The 19,899-nt window shown below is 39.3% G+C and overlaps 3 protein-coding genes across 4 annotated transcripts; 1 reads left to right on the top strand and 2 right to left on the bottom strand.

The window, feature by feature from the left end:
* Window positions 1–2,049: 2,049 nt before the first annotated feature.
* Window positions 2,050–6,012, top strand: odf3l2a (outer dense fiber of sperm tails 3-like 2a). Its single transcript, XM_034675383.1, has 5 exons — window positions 2,050–2,259; window positions 2,637–2,747; window positions 4,344–4,466; window positions 4,648–4,789; window positions 5,396–6,012. The coding sequence occupies exons 1-5, from the start codon at window positions 2,211–2,213 to the stop codon at window positions 5,739–5,741; spliced, it is 771 nt and encodes a 256-aa protein (XP_034531274.1). The 5' UTR covers window positions 2,050–2,210; the 3' UTR covers window positions 5,742–6,012.
* ebi3 (Epstein-Barr virus induced 3) lies at window positions 5,760–10,367 on the bottom strand. 2 transcript variants are annotated; one of them, XM_034675385.1, is made up of 6 exons: window positions 10,082–10,367; window positions 8,837–8,951; window positions 8,624–8,717; window positions 7,827–7,944; window positions 7,503–7,666; window positions 5,760–6,258 (listed from the first exon to the last, which is right to left on the bottom strand). In XM_034675385.1, exons 1-6 carry the CDS (start codon window positions 10,173–10,175, stop codon window positions 6,109–6,111), a joined length of 735 nt encoding a protein of 244 aa, XP_034531276.1. In that variant the 5' UTR covers window positions 10,176–10,367; the 3' UTR covers window positions 5,760–6,108. The 2 variants fall into 2 exon arrangements, with proteins under 2 accessions (XP_034531276.1, XP_034531277.1); XM_034675386.1 differs by lacking the exon at window positions 10,082–10,367 and adding an exon at window positions 9,295–9,392.
* A 200-nt stretch (window positions 10,368–10,567) lies between these two features.
* Window positions 10,568–17,585, bottom strand: rabgap1l2 (RAB GTPase activating protein 1-like 2). The gene is made up of 8 exons (XM_034675519.1): window positions 17,300–17,585; window positions 16,182–16,265; window positions 15,901–16,011; window positions 14,203–14,307; window positions 14,027–14,110; window positions 13,848–13,919; window positions 12,768–13,025; window positions 10,568–11,087 (listed from the first exon to the last, which is right to left on the bottom strand). Exons 1-8 carry the CDS (start codon window positions 17,408–17,410, stop codon window positions 10,854–10,856), a joined length of 1,059 nt encoding a protein of 352 aa, XP_034531410.1. The 5' UTR covers window positions 17,411–17,585; the 3' UTR covers window positions 10,568–10,853.
* Window positions 17,586–19,899: the final 2,314 nt, after the last annotated feature.

Below are 19,899 nucleotides of genomic sequence, written 5' to 3'. Positions count from 1 at the left end.
TGTGTATACACCTTACTCCTTAAACCTGTCTCTGTGGGCTATGCTACTTCGTCTGGAGGTGTGTGGGTGGAAATTACTTCCCAAGACAAGGAATCATAAGTTCTAGGAACTTTACTGCACTTCAACAGGTAATAACAGCAGTGATGGTTCTGTAGGGGATTCTATTTAGCAAAACCACCCGCTTTTATACATTATCCCTTTGGTCAGGTGAGTTATGGAGTTTGAGTTAAATATTTCCAGTTGAGCATTTTCCAAACAAAAAAATAGAAAAAGTTGAGTTTACTTGATTCATCAAACAACAAAACATTCTTAATGGCAAAGAGTGATTAAAGATGGGCCAATACCAAGTCAAACTGTACACTCAAAAGTAAAAAACTAAATGCTGTCCACTCAGTTAGGCTATCTTCACCTAAATGTAATCAAATCTTCAGTCCACGAATTAACCTTTCAACATTTTTTGTTGAAACCTGGTGAGAGCACCTGAAACCATGACTTAAGATCTGTGACCGCTCTGAGTCACTGGTGCTTAATATTTAACCAGTGTGGGTCTTAACCTTGTGATGGATCCACTTTGTAGGCTTTAGTTACCTAGAGGATGGTGGAAGGGACAGAATAAAGTAAGAGGGCAAATTTCTACCTAGCCTCATGTAGGGAAACTTTTCATTTATCAGCTCTTCATAATAAAATGTGGTCATATTTAAGGCATTTTGTGAATTGCGCCTTGGATAATTGTTTTGAGGTATAAGGAAGGAAATGAATCATTATCATTAACCTGCTGATGAAAATTAGCTTGCATTGCTATGGCTAAACCTGTCACATTTACATGGACCTTTATGCTAATGTACGTTCTTTGAATTGTATTTTATATACTTAATACCAGAGGAGAATTATTTTTTTTTTCACTACATTGAAACATGCTACACAAATGCTGAAAGACACTCAAACACACACTAGCAGCAGCCTATGAACATGCACTAATGGAGAGATGCAGAGTGGGGGGGCTTGCACATGAGGTGCTGGGGTTTGATGCCTTGCCCAAGAGCACTTCAGCAGTGAACTAACACAGTTCTATCAACAAACCCTTACCCATTTCTAAACTTGGTCTGTGAGAGGACCTAAACCTGTGACCCTCTGGTCCCATACAGACTGAACAACTGCTGCTCTGCCTATTTACAATGCATTGTTCTTTCATATATGCTATGAGCATAATTATATTATTGGTTAAGTGGGAGGTCCATAGATAATATCAACACTGGGGTTGGTCTTGCCTTTTATGATGAAATTGGAAATAAGATTCAGAGAGCCAATCTAAAAAAAAGTGTCTAAAATGTTGCAGATTTGAAATGTACAGCTGTACAAAAGAGATGTACTGAGTACTCAGTAGCACCTGAGTAAATGTAATAACAGTATTACACTCACTACCAGTTTACCGTCCAGTAAAAGAGCAGAAGCAGGTACATGTGTTTCAGTTTTCTAATCTGCAAAAGCTTGGATGGTTTGTTTTTTCACTCTTTGAAGAAACCACTTGGCATGTTATTATCTTACTTAATTTACAACAGCTACTTTGGCAGCCTCATCAAAATCACTTCAAGATCTCCCACCAATCTTGAAATATGTTTTCCAGACTAACAAAAGCTGGCCAAACTTTTAATTCTCAACAGTCCACGGTTTCATTACAGCTACATTGAGCTTGTCAAATAACCACTTGCAACAGAAGAGCCGTGTAAGTCCTTTCATTTTTAATAGCTTTTGTACTGGGATGCTATTAGTTACAGTATACGGACTGTAGTTCAGTTGTAGTAACATAATGCCGCGGAATAGGGTGACAAATGAATTACTTTACGTGATTATTGTTTCGCTGCATTCAAGACTCAAACAAAGCTGGATCTTTACGTTCAATTAGCTGTAAATAGACATCAGAAAATGAGACATCACAGAGAAACAATCAGTGATTGTCCTCTTTTTCAGCCCTGACAGAGTTAACCTTTTGTTCTCAGAGCACCTTAGGGAAAAGAAAGGTGGAGAGCAGGTTGGGGCGTACCTGAGGCCTCGGTCAAGATAGGGTTTCTTCACCTCTCGGTCATGTATAATTCAGCCCCAGAGGCTGAGGATCACCTGGAGAGAGAGTCACACACACGAAAAGGAAGTGTCTGAAGTCACAGAGGTTTCAAGAGGACAGAAGAAGAGGAAAGAGAACAGGCTGGCAGAAAATGCAGGAGGTGGTGAGGAAACGGCCGATAATATCTGCCAGAGAGAGAGGTCAGTTTAGGAAGCCTGTGTGTGTGTGCGTGTGTGTGTGTGTGTGTGTGTGTCCACATGGACTGTGTTAAAGCTGAACTGTTTTTCCTCAGAATTCTTTCACAGCATTATCCAGCCATTCCTCCACACTTGTTTGAGATTTGCACTTTGTTTAGAAATCATTCCCAAACAAGCAGAGGAAGAACGTTAAAATGCATAACCATAGAAAATTAGTCAAAGAGCTCCATATGGAAATCATCAGAGACAATATGGCCCCCCGAGCCAGAGAGCAGTGGGTGTGCTATATACTGCTGCTTAGAGCTGGATCTGTTGCATCATGTTCATCACCGTCTTCTTCTTCTTCCTCCTCCTCCTCCTCCTCCCACTCTCATTGTCAGGCCCGGGCCCTGGACGCTACGCTCTGCCCCCTACAGTTGGATACATCAACCATGACTTCACCAAGCCTAGCAGCCCGGCTTACACCTTACACAGCCGCATGAGCAGCGCCAGTAAGTTTTATACCAAAAATGTTAACCTTAAGTAGAAATCTTACCATCATTTTGTTTCTGTTTCAAACATATGCCAATACCTGGACTGGATTGTAGGACTACTTCAATTTTTCCTGGATACTAATGTGATAAAATAAAAGAAAAAATATGTAGTCATTACTTAAAGTGGAACTTGCAGGTTAAATCTATTACAACATAGATGCTTAATTCTGTCTACAATTAGCTGCTGAGAAAGTTAATAATTGTACTTATATGTTTTACAAGACATAAGAAAAATGTTAAAATGTTGCTTCTTATGCTAAAATCATGAAAAAAAAGTTTTAAAAAATTGCATCTAAAACAAAAATGATAAGGTAAATCAAACATGTATGTCCAACACTTTTTTTTTCAATTAAGTAACCAAAAACTGAATCCATACTATAAAATGTCTGGATCTTCACCATAGTTAAATATGGTGGACTACAGAGAACAGCTCATGGGCTTCATCTCTTGATCATGTCATTTAAAGCGTGTAGAGACATAGATCATGTAGTAAATCATATAGTGGACTGGGGGCTCAAATACAGGAGAGATTTTGCTCCTTACTAAGATACAAAGCATGAAATAGACAGCTACACAAAGCTAAAAGACAGATCCATGTGATATCTGCTGTCTCCTCTTTAAATCATCAACAACCTCCAACGTCAACACAGTATTACATATGGTTAGCTAACGCTGCTCACTCACCACCATTCTCTGCTGGGTCTCATTGCTCCTCAAATGTGGAGCATATGTCTCTTGATCCTGTCCTATTTCTGCTCTCTTTGACATCTATCAGGGTCTTAGTGAAAATCTTGAGGTCCATCATGTACAGATGAAAAAACATTTTCTTCCTCTTCATTGACAAAACTGGCATTTAGATCCATATTCATTGTGAACATAAGCTTAACCGGTGGGACTCCCTTATGCTTCGTCACATCTGCAAGTCTATTTTTAACAAGGAAGTAAAATAAAACTTCAAAAATAAGTATTAGTTCATGAATTTAAATGAATAAAAACTTTAAAAATAATTTTCCTACACATGGATACACTGGGGTCTCCAACCTACAAGTTACACTTTAATAGCTAAGATACTGCTAGCTACAGCTCCCACTTGCCAAATTACAGGAATTACTCTGGTTCTTACATAAAGCTCCTTCTTTGTGTTTTACTGGGGGTTTTTTCCACTGAACTTTAGATTTAAAAAAAGTCTTGAAATGTGTGAGACTATTTGCTGATGTTTTCCTTGCTATAGCAAATATTACACCTGTGGTAACTGCACTGCTCTTTGCGGTGCTGCAAAAAGAAGTTGCTTGTGGTGGCTACATGTGACAGAAGTTGCAGGTGTCTCTTTGTTGCTGGTGGCCACCATAGCTTATATTCTGCTGTTATGGAGAAGAGGAAAAACAATCTAATATTTAGTGTCTAATACAGAACAGGGTACTCACTGATGTTAAGTGTAGCATTTTAGACAGGATTGGAGCCATCTCTGAGACTGGTATCTGTTTCAGATCAACTCTAATTTTACAAGATCAAAAGGTGTCGTTGGATGACTGTTGTTTGATGCATTTTCTATAGTGGTCTCTGTGGACTCCAGCCCAGGTCCAAGGTACCACATTGATGCCAAGGTCACCAGGTTTGGCAGGATGGAAACTCCTTCCTACTCCATGCAGGGCAGAGAAAGACGCACAGGGAAAAAAGGTGATACAATGACAAAGCTGATGATAACAGCTAATTTGTCAATTCTGATTAACTATCTTTGTCAGGCTCTTGGGCAAGTATCAGGACAGCACTGTTTTATACATTTGAGCAAGCAGAGATCAAAAACACTCTAGTATAGATATTCTAATACAGTGCTCATCAAACAAACTTCTTTTGACAGGTGAGGTGTTCCAGACTCCAGGGCCGGGGGCCTACAGCCCAGAGAAGGCCCCACCTGTCAATGCTCACCACAGACCACCATCCTACACCATCGGCAGCCGCACCAGATATCGCTCTGTGGACGCAGTGCCAGCACCAAACAGGTAGAGACAGAGATTAAAGGAATCTTGTAGATAAACAAATGGATAGTTAGTTTGTCAATCATACACTTGACTTTCTTTGAAAAATAAATGTGCAATTGTGTATACTGTAGTTGCTAAAAAATACAGAACCCTAGAAGTGCTGAGGAATGTGCTGTCCAAAATGGAGAGTAACAAACTGCAGTGCCCTAAATGACCACACGGGGCTGACTTAAAAACGGAGTCCTTCTCCTCACTCATAGAGGCCAATGCTAAAATCCGAACAACACCTGGGTATCAAAACCTGTTTGTGCTTTACAGATCATGACAACACAACAGAGAGAAGTTTTTTCACAGTTAGCCAGATTAAATTAGTTAAAGTTGTACATAATAAGAGGTGCAGCTACTCTGAGTGATAGGTGGGTTGTGCCAGCTGTCTGCTAGGACTCACCTCAGCTGATTTAAGTAATTGAATTTGACTTTTTGACATCAGTGTTTCTGTCAAAATGTAAACACTTCTGTCACTCCACAAATGGTTAACTACAACAGAATCAGTAAACTCATGGTGGCTACTTTGTGTCTGAAATGAAAAGCCCTTAAAACTCTCATGTATTATTGTCTTCATTCCAGCTACAGTCTCCCTCACCTGCTGGGCTGTCAGGTTCCTAACAAGCCCTCCAGTGCCAGTTACAGCTTCTCAAGTCGGAGGAAGGTCGGAGCTCCAGCAGAAGACCTCTCCATGAGCCCCGGACCAGCAAAATACAATATCATCAATCCAGACATTTACCGCCAGCGTCAGCCCTCCTTCTCCATGCAGGGCCGGACTAAGAGGCCTAATTATTCCTCTGCTATTCCCGGGCCTGGCACCTACAGCCCGGAGAAGTTGTACATGCACCTCCCCAAACCCCCTTCATGCACTATGGGAATCAGACACTCTGAGTTTGTTACCCCACTCGTGGTGCATGTAGTTGACTGAATGGCCGAACACTTTCTTTACAGCTGACTTGTTTTTATTCAATTTTCACACAAATGCTGATCTGACACAAATTAATGAAGAAGAGGTGAAATGAGTCACCCTGATTTATTATCACAATGTGTAAGAGAACAGGTAACATAAGCAGCTTAAAACACAAACAGCTCTACACAAAAACAAACTGACAGTATTACAATAAATAATAAAATAATTAAATGTGTGTCCCTTTTATAAATAATACAAACTTAATAGCTATAGCCAGCAACCATATGGTTAAAACAACAAAGACACAACCTGTCTGCAGTATTTTTTACTGTAAGCTTAAACATAAGAGTTGTAAACAAAACACAAACTAAGAGATGGATAATCTCTAAAAATGTGGTACAGTGATGTTAAAAGGTGAGCTCCAGTTGCTGCATTCACCCAAACCCAGCAGCTCCTTTGCACACACCTGGAACCGGTAAGTCCTTCCTGGTGTCAGTCCTTTCATTTCAATCTTGGTGTTCTCAAATGGACCCAGCTGGAAATGAAGAATGCACATATAAATGTTAAAGCTTCTGTGATGAGTTTTTAACTGGTTATGAAACAGACTGAAATGAACACTGATGCCTATATATGGCCTCCAAAAGTAAACCTGATCATCAGCAACTAGAGTGACTATCGGTTCATAGTAGTTTTAAATGTCTATTACTGCTGCCGGGGGTAGATGCCAGACTTGAGGATTTACATTCACAGCTTTTACTCAGATTTTCCACAACAAATATTCATAGTGTTACATGTAACTATTAAAAGAAAACAACTTGAGAATTTTTTTTTGTCAGAAAACACTATGCATGTATAGTCCAAGATCATCAAAGAGAAAAGACGTATCAAAAGTTCCTCACGGGAGCTTTAAGTGTGGGGTTGCATAATACTCAATTGAATGAATTTGGTCAAAATAAGCCACAGCCACAGCAAAGCTAAATTATAACCACAGCAAAGAGTCGGAGCACCGCTGAGTAAAACAGACTGAACACATAAAAGTAACAGCTAGCCTGAAAATGCTTCAAGTTAAAAATATCTGTCAGGTAGCACTGAACGTTCACCAACTTAAAACAGGATTTTTTTGGCTAGTATTAAAATCGACTGAAATTAGCATTGACGCCTCTTTATGACCTACAAAAGCAAACAAGACCATTAATGACAAGACTGATGATTTATATATTGTTATTTTGAATTCTGTAACCAGTGCGAGGGGTAGGGTGCCAGTCGAGCAGCTAATTAAACAGCCCTTTTTTTTTTTACATACTCCATATAAGAAAATACTATAAAGGAAAAACTGATTGTCATAAGTCAGCAAGAGGAGATTTGTTTGTCAGAAACATGACTTAAAGACGTAAGCAATGACCACTGTGTCCACACGGTACAAAAATTCCTAATGAGCTTTAAAGTTAAGAAATGTAGTGTATCATTAATATGAGGAGACAAACTGCTTTATTGTAATCAGTTAAGAACCCCCTTGTCTGTGCCTTTAAATAATAGTAATAAGTTGAATCAATGTTTTTGAAAATTTAAGGAAATAAAAAAAACAAAAAATGCCTTGTTCATTTTAATGGAGAAGTATTTCAAAGATTTGGGGACTTCCAGGATATTTCTGCGAGGCCAAAAGGAGTTTTGTAATGTTTGACTTCCACATGTGGTGTCGGTGTGAGATGTAGAGCTTTCACATTGCTCTTGTTTTTGCACTTTGCCCTGTGTGTGTGTTCTCATGAAAATTACACTCACATTAACAGACACTGGGGTGCCCCTGTTTTCCCACTGGTACAGGACCTGGTATTTTAGGGGGAAGATTTCCATGTATGCCCAAGTAGGGGGAGGAGACCACTCCACCTGCAGGTTTCTGTTGTCTTGAGGGGAAACCCAGACGTTTACGGGAGGATCTGGTTTCACTTCAAAGAGCAAAAGAGAAAGAAAGCCACTTCTATTGAAACAAAATGATTGTGTTTCTTCATATCAAACTTATTTGTCACCAGAATTGCTATCATACAGGGTATCTGTCACATCCTGTTTATTTTTAGTATTGGTTATTTATTACATTTCTGCACTCACCTATATCCTCCAACATGAAACTTGCCAGATGGGAGCTGCTGGCACCTGAATAAACTGCTGTGACGTTGATGATGTAGTCAGTGAGGAGCTTCAGGTTGGGCAGGTAGCAGTGCCAGAGCTAAAAGAAAAAAGAGATACAGAATGATATGTGATGCTTGATAAGATTTAGAAGTAATTTCATTAAAAACTTTTAAAAGCTTATTTTACGCCTAAACTGTGCATACTGGCGGATTAAAGCTCCTGTGAGGAGTTTTTAGCTGATCCAAAACAGACAAAAAATTGTTCTGATGTCTCTTTATGACCTACAAAAGCAAAAGAGACTGCTGGCAACAATACTGATCATTTCTTTACAGTTATTTTTACAGCTGTAACTGATGCTGTGGGGAAGGCCCCAGATGAAGAAAGTTACAGCATGCCACACAGATAGCCTTTGTTGACAATTTGTACCGCTACAATGAGTAATATTTTTTGTTTTTAAAAGAGATCAGGATGATATTTTTCCCTAGGAAACATAACATTTACATGCAAGATAAATAAAGATTCAAGAGGTAAAGCTTTGTCCATAGGGGGCGCCAAGAGTGATGCTGACCGAAAGTTTCCTACAGTTTCCTAATTATTTATAAACGTTGCAAAAGCACGACAATAAGATAATAAAATATGACTCGGCCAATATACTGTGACCAGATTGGAAATTAAATTTTCAACATAATATTCACTACATTAATTACTGAGGTGTGTTTGATTTTTATTTGTGAGTTTTTTGTAAAGAAATAAAAAGATGTAAATGGATACGATACCTGTTCAGAAGAAGAGGCTGGGGCCAGAAAAGAAGATGAGGATCCAGGTTGGATGAGATGACATTGATGTTTGACTTCTTGTCTGTGTTTCTCACTGGCAAACAAATACACACACACATAAATAAACGTATGATGACAGTATTTTACTGAAAGGTATCAATAGACTAGATTCAAATTGCACAGAAAGATGACTGTTTCATATTGTGCCTTTACCTGTAGGTAGCGATGTAGTTCAGTGGTGGAGATTGGGAGGGTTCAGGCCAGGAGCAAAAAGTCCTGTTTGGATAGCTAGCACACCAGCAATGCACTGTGGGAATGGAAGGAGGGTCTGAGGGGAGAAATGACACTTGGTCACATTAAGTGCAAAAAGAACAGAGCATTAAATGCAGAAAAATTAATAAAGTGTTAATTAATGCAGTGTTAAATTAATAAAACATAAAAAGTAAATGGACTTAAAGCTCCCGTGGGGAACTTTTGGTTTCCCCCGATTTGGCGCACCCTGTAGACAACCTCTAATCTCATTGCAGGTTTTGCCATGGACATTTCTGAGGAGTGCTTTCTGACAACAAAAAAATCTGATCTAGTCTTTTAAGAATCTTTGTAATGGAAAATGTAAAACAGGGATGTTTTTGAAGCATGTGTCAGTAGTTTCAGACATTAAAAAGAATTACAGAATAAGTCAAGCTTCATGGTGATAGCTGGGTTTGCTTTCATGGGTCATAAAGAGGCAGCAGTATTCGTTTCAGTCTGTTTTTGGACAAATAAAAAATATCTCAAAAGTTAAGGCAAATGAGTACAACCATCGAGGGCAGGTAGAAAATCATCAAATTCTTGTAATTTTCTCAAGGAATACTTTTTGAGCTACATAAAAAGAAAATTCTTCACCAGGAGTTTGAAGATAACTCCTCCCCTCCGGCAGGCGCTACAGATCACTGTGCGCCAAAACAACCCGCCATAAGAACAGTTTCTTCCCCCAGGCTGTCACTCTGATGAACACTAAACCATAACAGTGTCATACCTGTCAGATAAATACTCTCTGTAAATATACATGTAGATATACAATGCAAAAATTATCCAAGCAGAATCCCATATTTCTATTTTTTGTATTATTTAACTACAATTTTTTTAAATGTAAAAAACTACCTCTGCTACTCACCACTGCACTTTATCATATTTTAACCTGTACATATTAGTCATGCCTATTTGTTGTTCTTTTGTATTTATAGCTGATGTTATTGTTATTATTTTTATTTTATTCTTATTTGTAGGTCTTATTCTTATGCCTTGTACAAAGAGAGCACAGTTTACCAAAGTCAAATTCCTTGTGTGTTCAAGCATACCTGGCCAATAAAGCTGATTCTGATTCTGATTCTGATTCTGATAACAACAATGACTGATATGAAAAGCTCTCTTAAATCTAGAAGTCATGAGAATATTTCCCCTCAGATTGGTACTCACTCCCTGATGTTGAATTCACTCTCAGCAGGTTCCTCGCTTGGCCTCCAAGAACACACATGAAGAGAGTCAAGGCGACACCCACACCGCCAACCATCGTCGCCGTCAGTGATTCAAGCAGAAGAAACTGTAACCTGAGTTTTTGTCTGAAAATACTGCGGTCACTTCTGTAAAATATTCTCTATCCTTATTGTTGTTCTCTGCTCTGTTTCTCTTAGCAGCTGTCTACTCCTTTCTGCATGTCAAAGTTCAGAGATAACATGCTGTGTTACAGTCTGCTGTAACTCCTCTGCCTGTGTGTTAAAGCAGCAGCAGATCAACACTTTAATAGCAGCTGTGGTCATAGTGAAAGAGGAAGATTCAACCTTCTTGAGAACTAACCCTTGCTACGTTACTTCTCTGTTGATGAGTCAAGTTTCCTTATGTCACAAACAAAACGGATGTGATAGTTTCTTTGATATTACATTCAATTTATTTAAAAGTGTAAGAATTGTTTACAATAAAAAACATTCATGGCACATGCATCTAGTTTACAGGCAGAGAAAATACTTTGTCAGAGTTAAAAATACTTGGAAAGTTGGGAGCAGACAAGAGAGTACATGTCTGCCTGCACCTGGATATGCTCTCAGGTACTCTCCTCTGCTCCTGTTTTGCTCTAGATTGTCCCCTAGTGTACAAAACAATAAACAGCAGCAATATTACATTATGTACACAGGTCTGTATCACTGTATTGAGTCCAGTTTTATTTGATCTGTGCTGTCACAGTACGAGCAGATCAGACCTTTTCTCTATTGTCTTTGTGAGGCCATGACAGCTTCTTGGTGCTCCATCCAGAGAGGGAGCTACTGTTGAGGTTCCATCCAGCTGTGGGGGCTCCATCACTGGGTATGCTCATGCTGGGAAGCCCACCTCCACTTGAAGTCCGCAGAGAGGTGAAGGCCTTACTGATCCAGCTGTTCTTTGCTTCCTGGAGGTCATTTGCTAGGATTCCTCTCTGGTGCTCCAGCTCCTGTTTAAGAATGAAACAGCAAGGAAAATGAAACATGACTTTGATACAACAACTTTTATTTAACAAATATTGGTCAATTAATTTTGATTTGAGTTGTGAATTGCATTGTTATGATTTCGAAAAAATAACTTTATTTAGCAATCCCAGTGAGAATACTACAACTAACATTAAAGTTAAGAGACCAAGGCAAAAATATGTTTTTTTTCTGGGTCCACTATTTATAGGTTTTTTGATAAAAATGAACATTCTTGGGGTGCCATTGGCCTAGTGGTCTAAGTATGTGCCCACACCCATTTTTGGAGTTCCATTTAGTTAATCTGGAGGGAGTATGTGTCGGGGTGGGGGGTTATTTGTTGTTTTGTGTTTCGTATGTCATCTGTGTGTTTCATTGTTCTAAAAAAAAGGAAAATGTACTAACGTTTAATTTTGGATGTGACTGTTTTTCTATGTGAAAATCAATAAAAAAAGTTTAAAAAATAAAAAGAATAAATAAATATGTGCCCACACAGAGGCTACAGCCGTCACAAGTTTGACTCCCGGCATATACCATTCACTGCATGTCTTCCCCCACACTCTACTCTCCATCTTTCCTATCCAATAAAGGCAAAAAATGCCCTAAAACATAACTTAATGTTTAATGTTTTTACAGACATGAATATTGGGGAAATGTTGGGCTAGCGGTTTAAGCATGCGCCTCATATGCAAAGGCTACAGTCCTCCTTGCAGCGGTCGCTGGTTCGACTTCCAGCCACAACCATTTGCTGCGAGTCTTCCCCCACTCTCTACTCCCCACATTTTCAGTCACTTTACAGCTGTTCTGTCTAATAAAGGTGGAAATTCCCCAAAAACACAACACTAACATCTTTTGTTAAATTTCTTTGCTCCTAGATTAGTTTGGTCTCTGTTAGGAAAATTTGTTTTAAATCAAATTCTGAAATCATCACATAGAGGATCTTTAAATATCACCCAAGTATATTTTTGTTTATGTTTAGACTGATGAATTGTTACTTTAATGATGTAGAACTGTAACACTATCATGTCCTGTTTTTCTGCTGTCAATGTAGTAAGGACAGAAAATAAAGTTATGTGCATTTAGAGTAGTATCTCTTATTAACAATCTTTTTTTAAGTGCACTAAAAAATAGAATTGTGCCATGCCTTTGTCTTTACTCTTTTTTAAGCGCACTGAAATGGTGCAACAAAAATAATACATTACAGCACAGAGAAACACAATTTGAATATATATTTCCAGCACTTAAATTTAGCAATAAAAGTATTAAATCAGCTTCAAGCCAGTCAGTCCTTGGATGCTGTTCTTTCACCACCCACGTCTACACTCCAGGGAATCCTGTCCTATTTCCCATCCTCACATGGGCGCACATTTAATGAGGATGCTTCACATCAACCAGGTCTCTGAGCCAAAGTTTTTCTTTGTTGCTAACCTCAATGAATATTCCTGTTCAGTTGATCTCTTCATATTGAAATATAGTTGGGCATATAGTTGGAATATTTTACAGGCAATCAATGCATTCCCAGGAAAGTACCCAAAGTAGAAAACTTTTGCTGTGTGTGTGAGTGCTCAAATATTCATTAGCATATTGTAGATATACAAGAGATAACTTGTACGGGAGTTCCCAGTATTTATACGAGTCACGTGATATTTGTAAAGTCAGATTTTTACCTGAATGTTGCACTTGGATTCCACCATCTGGAGTTTGGTCTGTGCTAGCTCCTTCTCCAGCTCCCTGATCTGGGCCTTAAGGAACTCCTTCTCCTCGTCTCTCCTCGGTTCAGCTTTTTTGGAACTTTCGCTGTCCTCATCCAGGCCCAGTTCATTCATCAGAAAGCCCTCTGTAGCTTCAGAGTTCTGAGCTGTGGTGGATGGTTCCTCTGATTTATCTACGAGGTGTTGACAGCGTGAGCAAGCTTTTATTGCACTCTGTAGGCAGACCAAGAGATAAAAATGAGACTTTTCATCAGCAAATCACTCCTATTTAGAAAGCCAAACAAGTAAGCTGTCAGCAAATCTTGAAGCAGAGGAATAGAGCGCTTTTCAGACAACATGGAAGTGCTGTGGTCCTCAAGATTGTTGTTTGTCCAGAGACTGGTTGCTAGACAACTTTAGAAGGACTTTTCTTAAAACAGACTACATGTCGTCCCTTTTTTTTCTCCAAGACCTCTAAAGATCACAAGTCTAGGGACAGTACTAAAGTTACCATGGAGAGCATCTGGATTTTCCTTTCCATTGGTACAGGTATTGGTCTTCAGATAACCTTGGTCTTGACAAAGTGTTGCCATGCCTCAGTCTTAGTCTCAACTTGCTTGCACCATAGCTAGGGCTTGGTCTTGAATCTGCCTTGCCATGCCTTGGTCTTGGTCTTGAGTCAAATATAACCGTCTTTAGCCATGGTCCTTACTCGATGTACCATGCCATTTTTCGTCATGGGTCAGTTTTACCAGACCTTCACATTAGTCACATTAACCTGGCTAGATCTTGGTCTCGAGTCAACTGTGCTCTGGCCTTGGCATGGCCTTGACTTGGTCATGAGATGTGTTGGTCTTGGTCTTAATCACTTAAAGCTTTCTTGTCCCGGTCCCAGTACACTCTAGCTTTGTCATAGCTTTTTATACATTCAGTTAGTCTTGACAACAACACTTCAACGTGGTGTAGTACCATGTAGAACCCATTAAAAAGAGATAGAGGGGAGATAAAAGCAGGAAGAAAGACTGTAGAATTCCACAGAAAGAGAGCTTTCCTCACCTTGAGTGAATCTAACTCTTCTCTGTGGGCGGCCTGCTGCTTCTCCAGACGATTTGTCAGCTGAGAACAGATCTGAGCAAGAGAGAACGCATTGACATTATTATTAATCTCTCTTTCATTCTTTCATATATCCGTTACAAAGCATACATCATTTCATAATCTTCTTTTATTCCCCCTACCTGTTTGTAGTCTGCAACGATACCAGAAGACCTTTTGACTTCCTGCTCAGCTTTCTCCAGCTCTCTCCTAAACACTTCCTTTAACTGTGAGAAGAGAGGAAATCAGTAACTTCTCATAAAACCTTAAATCACTGTAAGGTGTGATGAATTTTTCAGGCTTGTCTCATCCATCTTACCTTTGCAGTTTCCTCATCTGTCCCTCTCTTCTCCTCTTCTGTGACCGCTAGTTGATGTCTGGTCTGCAGAAGGTCTTTGACGAGTTCATCCACTTTGTCCTCTGCCTGAAATAAACAATTTGTTTTATTCAAATGAATAAAAACTATCATTTGTATGTCTTATATACACTTAAATGCCAAGTCTGCATGTGCTCCAACAAGAAATTAATAATGGAGATAACCCCCAAAAATTAGAGCTTGAACAACATTTTTTGGGGGCAATTTTTCTTTATTAATAGGACAGCTGAAGAAAGACAGGAAATGTTAAGAGTGGAGAGTAAGGGATGTCATGTAGCAAAAGGTCGTGGCCGGCAGTCTAACCAGCAACTGCTGCAACAAGGACCATATACTCTGTATATTGGGCTCGTGCTGTTAACACAAGACTGATCCAATATTTCTGTTGTTATTTATGATCCAGCAGTATGAGTCTAAAGATGTTTTACTGGGATCAGTCCAAAAAACTTATTTCATAGAATGGTTCACTTAGAAAACAGGAATGCACCAATGTATTGCCTAAACTAGGCTTTGACTTATATTTTCCCTGTTAACAGCTAATGGCTAACTATTAGCATTAGCCATTGTTAGTCTGTTGTTTCACATCACTTTAATGCTGAAGCTAGTATACCTAACTTCTGAGAAGAGGGTTTTTATTGGGCAGAAGAAATCCCCTGTTGGACTAACTGACTGGTTGTATGGTCAAAAGTGAAAGAAAATGTCTGTGCAGGATCATTTCACCATTTCTGAGAAAGATCAGCAACATGCAGTTAATAAGGCATGTTCAAGTAACATTTTAGGAGGAACTACTAGCAACAATTTGACAAATCAAATCTTATTGCTTGTGAAAAAAAACAAAGAATTATGGAGAAGTGATACAAACATCATCAATATCAGAAACCGCCATCAGCTAAATTGTTGTTCTTAACATCAGTATCGGTATTGGTATCAGTATCACAGTCAGTGCAGTCGTATTGTCTGCAGTCACATGTTTTACAACATTGCGTCTAAAGGTTCCAACAGTTTTTCTAGTGTGTGAAACAAGGCAGAGTTCAAAACTTTATTTGAAGAGTTGATTCCTATGTTTTTGTAGGCGGCTATGGTTTTGAAAGATATTCTTTGCATCTTGTTCACACAGGATGACAATTTGTTTACACATGACTCCAAGTCCTCCAGTTCGCTTTGGATTTTTAACAAGATAAAGTATACAAGCATTACCTTACAGGAGTCAGGTCAGGCAGCTTTGGGACTGATTTATTACAGGCCTATGACAGCTACAAATGATAACATTTTTCTTCTTCTCGAATCATTGATTTTTTTTTTGTGATCTACATCTTTTTTTATTTAAACAAAAATAACAAAAGAGCTCCCTAAATAAACTGCCCACCATGAGTGGCTCTGTAATAAATCAAAGGACAGCATGCTACACACACCAGCCTGGTTATTCAAGCTGTTTTAAAAAATTCAAGCAAGGGCTAGTTGACATTCTGGGCTCATGCAGAACTGAAGATTGAGTTTCTATTAATGCTGGAAAAGGTAAAAATTTAATTACAGTTGGAATTTGGCCATCTCCTGAGAGGCTGTCCTCAGAGTTTCGGGGTAAAAACCTTCAGCAGGTGAGTGAACTCATTTACCCCTTTGGGGAAGGGCAGCAGCTCGTCCTACCTTGTCCAGAGCGTTCCTCAGGGCGACCTTGCTGCTGATGAGTCTGTGGGCGAGGTCGTCATTCTCCTGCTCCAGACGCAGGCTGACCTGCAGGAGCTGACGGTTCTCCCTCTGTAAAACACAGAGAAATCAATCAGGGTCTGTAGCACACAGCAGAATACAAACTAGGTAATCAGGTGATTGTAAAGGGGGTGGAGGAGAAAGAAAATCTGATAGTTTCCCATATAATTTATCATCACAGGAAGTGCACTTGGACTCGTAGGGAATGATAGAATTCTGACCAGGTATTTGTCCAAGGGGTCTTCTTCTTCATCCTCCATTATCTGCAGCAGGCTCTCTCCCATTTTTGCCTTCTTTGTTGGAACCTGAAGGGGAGGAAACATCATAGGTTACAAAACACAGTAATGCCACATTTGATTGAGCTCAAGAAAGCAATCTCCTCCAAACAGATCTAGTGCCGGATGCTGCATGAGCGCGACAAATCGAGAACAGCCCCCCCGAAAAAAAAAAGACAGCAAGATAGGAAGTCAGGATGAGATAAGATAAAGCTGAGCACATGAGGGAATGATAATTTGAGATACACAAGGGAATAATAGAGGAGGGGAGGGTTCTTTTAAAGCCTGAAATGCCAATTCCCATATCTCAGCTATGTTAAATGAGCAATATGAATTCATTTCCTTCTATCTTAAATCACATATTTGTCACACAGAAGAAAGCGTGCAGTCAGTTACACACTCATGGTTGTCAGTTAGAGCAAGAGGCTTTAGTTTTTTTCTGCTTTTTGGGTCGATCCAACTCTCAAGAGGACTTAAGCATAGATTTGTACATAAATAAACAAAGTGCATTTCTATCTGGGAGGAAAAAGTTGTTATTTTCAAGCCTTGTGAAGCTAATCCTCCATTGTTGTTTAAAAAAAATGTGGATCTAGGGCGCTGGTTGGCCTAGCAGTTTAAGTATGGGCCCCATGTACAGAGGCTGAATGTGGATCATATCCTAGAATGGAAAGGTTTCGATCTAAGCTTGATCTGTAAACAATGCAGGATCTTAAATGCAGGATTGGTATTGGCACGTACACTGATCAATGCACAGATCTCATGTAGACTGTATGGTGCTAGCCAAGTGTTGACTTGTCAAAGCTAGAAAACTGTTGGCAAGCCCCAATAATCTTGATCATGTTGGATAGGCATTCAGTATTGGCAGATAACTAACGCCAGGCATCAGATATTGTATCTGGAAGGACAAAAAGTGTCTCTTTTAGAACTATTTGGAAATAAGAACATTTCTATTTGGGTGTACTTAAGTTTATCATTCTGATTTAGCGGGTGATATTGGTTGTGATGCTCTAAAGCCAGCTGTAAAATGGATGTTATTTTAAGACAATAAAATAATTGAGTCTTACTGTGAATTTAGGTCCCGTTTCATCAACCAGGCAAGCCAGGATCTCCTCTTCGCTCATCTGCGCCATAACTTGGGCATCGTAAGCCATCATGTCAGACACCTCCTCCATCATCTTGCCAAAAATATGCAGCCCGAAGAGCAGCTGACGCTGACAACAACAGCAATCACAACAAACCACTGCTGCCTCTTGCAGGTGGCTCTTCTAATCCGGCTTCAAATCAGAGAAATCTGCAGAATCAACCTGGAGTGTTTGACACGCTGTGACACCAGGGTGACGACAGTATCTCCTGACTGAATCAGAGATTTAAAGCGACTTCAGAAAGACGAGGTTGTCCTGTTTTACTTGCAGTGATGCATGCGAGACGGCAATCCAGCATGTGTATGGAAACAAACAGGATATGTCTAAGCAAAGTCCAAGTCGTCCCAACACAAGGAAACTGCTTCTGGTCCAAAGGTTGGTAACAGAGACGGATACTCCCAACAAGTTAAATGTAGCTCCACTTCAACACACTGATACACCTGATAGTCAGAGCTTCTTACACACAGTGTCAGGTGAAGGAGTGTGTTACAGGTGAAGGGGCAGTAACAGGTTCAACAGGGTTTAAATGAGACCTGAGTGTGTGAAGGAATGGCAGCCAAAGACACACCCACAACAGTGCTCACCTTTCTTCTCACACAAACAAACACACCATGCCTTGTTTATGATCCACACCCTCTCAATAAATCAAATCACAGCAGTGATTCTAATTTATCTGTCATCTCCCAATTTATTCCTTTCATTATTTTAATTAACACTCTTTTTTGAGCTGTCACAGACGTTACAGAATATTATGTGGTATTTGCAGTATTTCACCTCAGGGTGTTCGCATGACACAGGCTTTTTGGTCTATTGTTGCCTGACAGGAGTGCAAACGAGTCAGGCAGGTAAAGCGAAAGAATACCGAAGCATTAACACAGAATAATAACAAAGTGGATGCAGCACCTCCGCCCATAAATGACACCCACTTTTCCCACCCACTTTTGCCACCATTTTCTCAGTCTAACTTTTATATCACAGGTGCAGGTTTCCCACAGTTTATCTCTTTTTTCAGAAGTGGAGCTATTTCTGTTGTGTTTATGCAAATGGAATACAAAGTCAAAAAATAGGGAAAAAAATGAAAATCTAATTCTGAGAATCGAGCTGTTGTTTTGTTCATATTTTTACTTTCTCCAACCTATCTAATAGGGACAAGTTGTACCGGAAAAAGTGAGCAATATGAGAACTATCTTTGTAACCAGGAAGTAAAAACCCCAAGTCCCCAAAAGTTGGGGCACTGTGTAATATGTGGGAGGCCAGTTTAACACCCAGACTCTTCTACTACAGAGCCATGCTGTTGTAATGTATGCAGTGTGGTTTACAAGGTCTTCCCTGAAAGAGGCATTTATTTTCTGTATGGCTGCATATGTTGCTCCAAAACCTTGTTCAGCATTAACGATGCCTTTTAGACGTATAAGCAACTCATGTCATGATCACTTATACATCTCCATACCATCAACACTGCTGGATTTTGAATGGTGTACCTTTGCAAAGCAGAGGACGTGGTGTCCATGTCAAATTTTGATTCTTTGCAATTTTACACAGTGGAACATTATTATGATATTGTACTATTTTATCATGCAGTCTCTCACAGAGTGGTGAACATCTTCCCAGCTTTGCTCCTGAGAGACTCAGCCTCTCTGGAATGCTCTTTTTAAACCTGTTACGAACCTGTTTCACATTAAAGTAATTAGTTGGGGTTTTCTTTAAGCATTACACAACTTTTTCAGTGTTTTGTGTCCCTGTCCCAATTCTGAAACACGTTGCTAGGATCGATTTTAGAATGAGCATATCTTATTCAGAAATTTATAAAATTATTCAGTGGCAACATTTTATATTAGTTATATCAGTTTCAATTAAATGCAGGGTTTAAATGATTTGCAATCCATCAAACTTCTCTGTTTTTATAAACATTGAAGACAGTGTGCCAACTATTTTAGACCTGGTGTACTTTAAGAAAATAAATGATGTCCTCATATTGGGAAAATGAAGCAACTTTACTGAATAACACAATAAGGTGAGTAATTGAAAGAAATCTTGCACTAATGTCTTTTTGGGTCTTTCCTTTCCCTGGTGACAAATATGTTTCAATTCCCTTTCTTTGAACTATTTTCAACTTCTGTCTTCGGTTTTACTCTTCATTTCCACCCATCTGTGCTTTTTCAGCACTTCCCGCTATGCAATGGTGCTTTTTTTAACCAGTGATTACCTCACTTTGTGTGAACTCTGACTTACTGTAACTTCAGTCAGACCAAAAAAAAAAAAGTCCAGGCAGATAGAAACATTTATTCCTCCTTGAAAAAAGGAACATTCATGTGAAACTTGGTGGATTTTTGTCACAGTACCAAAACTTACTGCAGTTTCATACAATCTGAAAAACACAACTTTGAACAATCAGAACAAGAAAATGAAGACAAAAGACATTTGCTCTGATACAACAATTGTGCTCAAACTGGTCATCACAGAACCGGTGAACACTGAGACGAAAACCCTTTAACCATACTATGTGGACTACATTTGTTTAG

The sequence above is a fragment of the Notolabrus celidotus genome, chromosome 22 (assembly GCF_009762535.1).
Source record: "Notolabrus celidotus isolate fNotCel1 chromosome 22, fNotCel1.pri, whole genome shotgun sequence".
Taxonomy (NCBI): Eukaryota; Metazoa; Chordata; class Actinopteri; order Labriformes; family Labridae; genus Notolabrus; species Notolabrus celidotus.
Note: the sequence above shows the minus strand (reverse complement) of the source record. Positions and strands in the feature narration are given on the sequence as shown.

Coding starts and splice junctions, on each gene's coding strand:
- odf3l2a (XM_034675383.1), top strand. CDS start 2,211: ATGCAGGAGGTGGTGAGGAAACGGCCGATAATATCTGCCAGAGAGAGA. Junction 4,467..4,647: donor AAGACGCACAGGGAAAAAAG/GTGATACAATGA, acceptor TTCTTTTGACAG/GTGAGGTGTTCCAGACTCCA. Junction 4,790..5,395: donor GCAGTGCCAGCACCAAACAG/GTAGAGACAGAG, acceptor TCTTCATTCCAG/CTACAGTCTCCCTCACCTGC.
- ebi3 (XM_034675385.1), bottom strand. CDS start 10,175: ATGGTTGGCGGTGTGGGTGTCGCCTTGACTCTCTTCATGTGTGTTCTT. Junction 7,667..7,826: donor TTTCATGTTGGAGGATATAG/GTGAGTGCAGAA, acceptor TGCTCTTTGAAG/TGAAACCAGATCCTCCCGTA. Junction 6,259..7,502: donor GCACCCCAGTGTCTGTTAAT/GTGAGTGTAATT, acceptor CTTCATTTCCAG/CTGGGTCCATTTGAGAACAC.
- rabgap1l2 (XM_034675519.1), bottom strand. CDS start 17,410: ATGATGGAGGAGGTGTCTGACATGATGGCTTACGATGCCCAAGTTATG. Junction 16,266..17,299: donor AAACGGGACCTAAATTCACA/GTAAGACTCAAT, acceptor CCTCCCCTTCAG/GTTCCAACAAAGAAGGCAAA. Junction 14,308..15,900: donor TGAGGAACGCTCTGGACAAG/GTAGGACGAGCT, acceptor TGTTTATTTCAG/GCAGAGGACAAAGTGGATGA.